This window comes from Diplotaxodon limnothrissa, linkage group LG17 (genome assembly GCF_057381915.1).
Source record: "Diplotaxodon limnothrissa isolate DT_005_m linkage group LG17, D_limnothrissa_male_GT1.1, whole genome shotgun sequence".
Taxonomy (NCBI): domain Eukaryota; kingdom Metazoa; phylum Chordata; class Actinopteri; order Cichliformes; family Cichlidae; genus Diplotaxodon; species Diplotaxodon limnothrissa.
Window position 1 is genome coordinate 12745036 of NC_140612.1, and position 4547 is coordinate 12749582.

Genomic DNA, 4547 nt, shown 5'->3' on the forward strand with positions numbered 1-4547 from the left:
TGGAAGCTGAATATCCTTCTTTGTATAATGGTTTTTATTTGAAGTGGTTTAAAATACTGTTATGGTGAATCTAGCTGTTTCTTGGGAATTCACAAGTGACAATCACCACAGTGGGGTTTTTAATCCTAGGGGGAGGGATGTTACCAGCAGAGGCTATTGCATTTATCACACTGCCCTTGTGGGTACTCAGTTCCTTGAAACGCCCATGGCTGTAACCTTACATAAGTAGCACATTACAAAGTTCCAACTGTCAGGAGGAAACCCAGATTCTAATATTTGTTCTATTGGTTCTAGTTATAACACCAGTTATGTGCCTGTCCTTTTTTTTTTTTACTGTAATATGAATATGACAAACAAATCCCAGATAAGCAACTCCCAGCTTTATGGGAAACGGTCTAGCTTCAGCTTTATTGTGTCCTGCAGTTGGCAGTACATCCACCCTGCTTTCAGGAAAATATAATTAAACAGAGTGAATATCACATTTCCTTCCCATAATGCCCAGGAATGAACACCTTTATCTGCCTCATAAAGAGTGTAAAGTGTGATTGTGTTTGCACCTAGAGGGCATTGAATCAGGGAAAAAAACAAAGGAGGTGTCGAGAATCAATTTGACAACACAAAATTTTAAAAGGACAAATGCCAGTTGAACATTTTACTGTCAAATTAAACCCAGTGATGTGCAAAAGAGTTTCTGTGATGCTGGCAGTCACCTGTGCAGTGCCATGCTTATTATTATTATTATTATTATTATTATTATTATTATTATTATTATTATTATTATTATTGCATTTAGCAACCTGTTTTATTTCAAAGTCTGTTATATAGTGGACTCAGTGTTGGGGAGTAACGGAATACATGTACCGCCGTTACGTATTTAAAAAGGCGAGTGGAAAAGGACGAGTTGTCATCAAGCAAAAACAGGAGCTGGAAGCATGTAAATATAATAATAACCACTGCAGCCAAGAAGAGTGCCTGACGAGCCCAGTTGTAAGTAAGCTATTAAGACTCGACTGTAGACTGTGTTCATGTTTTCCTCCGAAAACAATAAGTTCCGTTGGAGCAGCCTTTCAACGCCTCTCTTTGTCTCTCGCAAGAAAAGTTGACCCACACAACAAAGTAAAGCTATTTTTCGGCTATGAGCCCAACACGGAACCCGCCGTATCAGAGGTCCCTTTACTACAGTTCAGAGCCGCGGACCTTCAGTAACAGTAATAAATCACAGCAATAGTACATTCAGCATGATAATATATTAAGTAATCCAAAGTATTCAGAATACGTTACTCTCATTGAGTAACGTAACGGAATACGTTACAGAATACATTTTGGGGCATGTATTCTGTAATCTGTAATGGAATACATTTTAAAAGTAACCTTCCCAACACTGAGTGGACCTGATGTTTAGTCTGATGGAGTTTACAACAGAGCTGTATATCAAGAATACATGCAGTATGAAGTGATCAGATTTGATTATTATTATTATTTATTTTTTAATCTTCTGCTTGTGAGAGATTTCTTGCTGGGATTCTGCTTTCACTGAACTTGGGTATGTTTAGTGTAGGTATAGTGTGTTGTTTTTCTTTGCATTCTTTTTTCCTTTTTCTGTTCTGTTTTTTAGTCTTTGTGGAACAAACTCACATGAATGTCAGTGGCAATCTGCCCTAATGACTCTTTAGGGAAGAGCCACAGCTCGCAAGGATGTGATAAGACCTATGAGAGACCCACAAAAATAAAAAGCTTTTTTCATTTGACCTTGAAGCCTGTTGTATTATATGAACTGTCATGTTAAAATGTATGTTCCCTTGCCCAAGACTATTTTAAAGGCTGTCAATAAAAACTAATTTCACAAGCACCAGTGCTCTCTTAGCACTAAATAAATCCATGAGCTCACCACCACCAACACCAGATGTGTTTTTTCTACTTGAACACTGATGTTTTTTGTTTTGTTTTGTTTTGTTTTGTTTTGTTTTGTTTTGTTGGGATTGTTCATGGAAGAGGCAGAGTGGTTTGTTTTGGTTGTGGCTGGTTAAGGGAAATACAAGAAAAACAAAGTGGAGAATATCAGTAGCATTTATCTTCTGACAGTAATTTCCCAGCCTTGTCCTTGCATATACTCTCTCTCTCCCTCTCTCTCTCCCTCTTTGTGATTGGCTGAGGTGGCTGATGACACATCACAAGCAGGGGCGGTTGAACTATAAAGCCTCTGTACTCACTCTCTTCAGATACAGACAATCTCGCTCCATACTGAGCTTTACTGAACAGTAATTTGAGCACCACAAAACCGAAACACCACCCCTACCAGCTCCAACCTGCTGCTATGTGTAAAGGACTAGCATCACTGCCTACCTGCTGCTTGGAAAGGTATATTAAGCTTCTTGCAAACACTGATGTTTGAGGATTTGGATTAGATGATAGGGAACAGCTTTTTCTTTATCACTGTACATTTGCATGTGAGCATCTGAGAAGCTAAAATACAATGTAAGTTTTAGTTTGTGCAAATCTAGACGGCTTGTCAATGGGTATGCCATCAAGGTCTTGGTGAAAAATTTAAATAATCTGTTTTCTCTTTGTCTTAGGGCCAAGGAGCTGAGGGCAAGGCTGGGAAGTGTTTTGCAGATCCCCAACTGGAATCTATCCTGTTGCAAAATAGGGAAAAATAAGTAAGGCTCACATACACAATATAATACTGCAGGGTGCATTTATTGCCATTGTGTGTTTGGTCAAAATTCCAGTTTGAATCTAATTTGAAACTAATGCTTCATTTGTTTTCAGGCCAACCCTGGAGGAATGCCTAAGGTGGAAAGAGTCCTTTGAAAAACTTCTTTCCAGCAAATGTAAGTAAAGTCTCAGTTTGTTTCTTTTATTGTTCTGTGCCATTTTCACAAAAACAAAAGTGCATTCAAATGTGGGTAAATTGTGTGGATGCACACACATACACATTCATCCACTCTGGGTCCATTATGTGAAACGAGTAATCACATTTCCTCTATTTCTGCAGATGGACTGTATGCCTTCACAGCCTTCCTTATGTCTGAGTTCAGCGAGGAGAACATTGCGTTCTACTTTGCCTGTGAGGAATACAAACATATCAAGTGTCCTGCCAAGCTAGCTACTAAGGCTAAGAAGATCTATGATGAATTTATCGGCAGCGAAGCTCCCCGGGAGGTATGTAAATGCCAAATCTCAAAGAAGACGTAGCCATAAGTGGTCAAAAAGAGACTCAACCTAATATCTTGTGTCCTTTTTTTGTAGATTAATATTGACCACGAAACCCGTGACATCACCAAAGCCAATATGCTGGCCCCCACACATTCTTGTTTCGACATGGCCCAGCACAAGATCTACATGCTCATGGCCAAAGACTGCTATCCACGCTTTCTCCGCTCTCCAGCCTACAGAGATCTGGTGTGCCAAGCCAAGCCAAGCAACAAGGCCAGAAATCTGCCCCAACAGGAGAAGAAGGCTTGAAATCTGTCGATGAGCCTAAAAGGGATTTGTTAGCGATCGCCTTAAGATTTGAGAATGGAAGGGAAGTCTGGCACAAGGTGCTTCATCGTGAAGCATGTGCTAATAATGGTACAGATGCTGAGTGCTACATGAGAGCAGCTGTGGATGGGCCTATAGCGTAGTAGCCATCACTTTGAAGATGGCAACAGAATGGGAAAAAAAAAAGGAAAATGAAGGAAAGCTGAAGGCTGATGCCTGAAAATGGACTGCTGTCGATACAGCTAGAGTTTGGAAAGCAAAGTAAAGAAAGAGTTCTACTAAACAGACTGAGTGACAATCAAGCAAGAGGCCAGCACATTTGGAAAATGCACTTTTCTTAGCCATTAGGCAAACTTTTGTAGTTGTGACGTGCAATGTCTGTCAAACTTGTTCACTGTATGTATTTGTATGGGCATGTGGGGTCCTTTATGATTTTTATGTATTTACCTGTATGTATATATTGCATTTTTAATCAAATATGGAAAATAATGTGCAGTTTAATTTATACTATAATATTTATATGACTGTTTTTTTTCTACATACCAAATAAATTAAATTATTTGTAAAACTGTGACTATTTCCTAAATGTGTTTTTCTTACTGAACAAAATCATGGTTTAAAATTACTTCTATAAGATTATTTATATTCAAATTATATTTGCTAAGCAACAGCACGATGGGAAAAAAATCACCCATTGTAAAAGCTGATGGGTACTTTAAGTGTCTTATTTAGTCTAGTGACATAGACGAGTCATCAAATGTCAATATGTGGTCAGGCACAGTTTGCTCATAGTTGTGCAAATACCCAGAGTATGGATGTTTAATCATTCATATTATCTGGTGTAGAGGTAACAATGATATATTTGCCCTCTGTCATGACGAACTCTGCAGCTAATGTTGTGCACAACTGTTATTCACCTAGGAAACTGCTCTGCTCTAAAATGTATCATAAAGAACTCAGACAATGACAGTACCCCCCTGCTTCTAGCTTTTGTCCCATAGTGTGTAAATGGGAATGAGCTTTCTAGCAAATAGGAAGCTCAAGAGATGATGACAGCATTAACG

At 38.8% G+C, this 4547-nt stretch overlaps 1 protein-coding gene across 1 annotated transcript; it reads left to right on the forward strand.

Moving 5' to 3' along the window:
• Positions 1 to 2301: 2301 nt before the first annotated feature.
• rgs16 (regulator of G protein signaling 16) lies at positions 2302 to 3728 on the forward strand. Its single transcript, XM_085375334.1, has 5 exons — positions 2302 to 2358; positions 2574 to 2657; positions 2770 to 2831; positions 2996 to 3162; positions 3250 to 3728. The coding sequence occupies exons 1-5, from the start codon at positions 2315 to 2317 to the stop codon at positions 3463 to 3465; spliced, it is 573 nt and encodes a 190-aa protein (XP_085231460.1). The 5' UTR covers positions 2302 to 2314; the 3' UTR covers positions 3466 to 3728.
• The last annotated feature ends 819 nt before the right edge of the window (positions 3729 to 4547 follow it).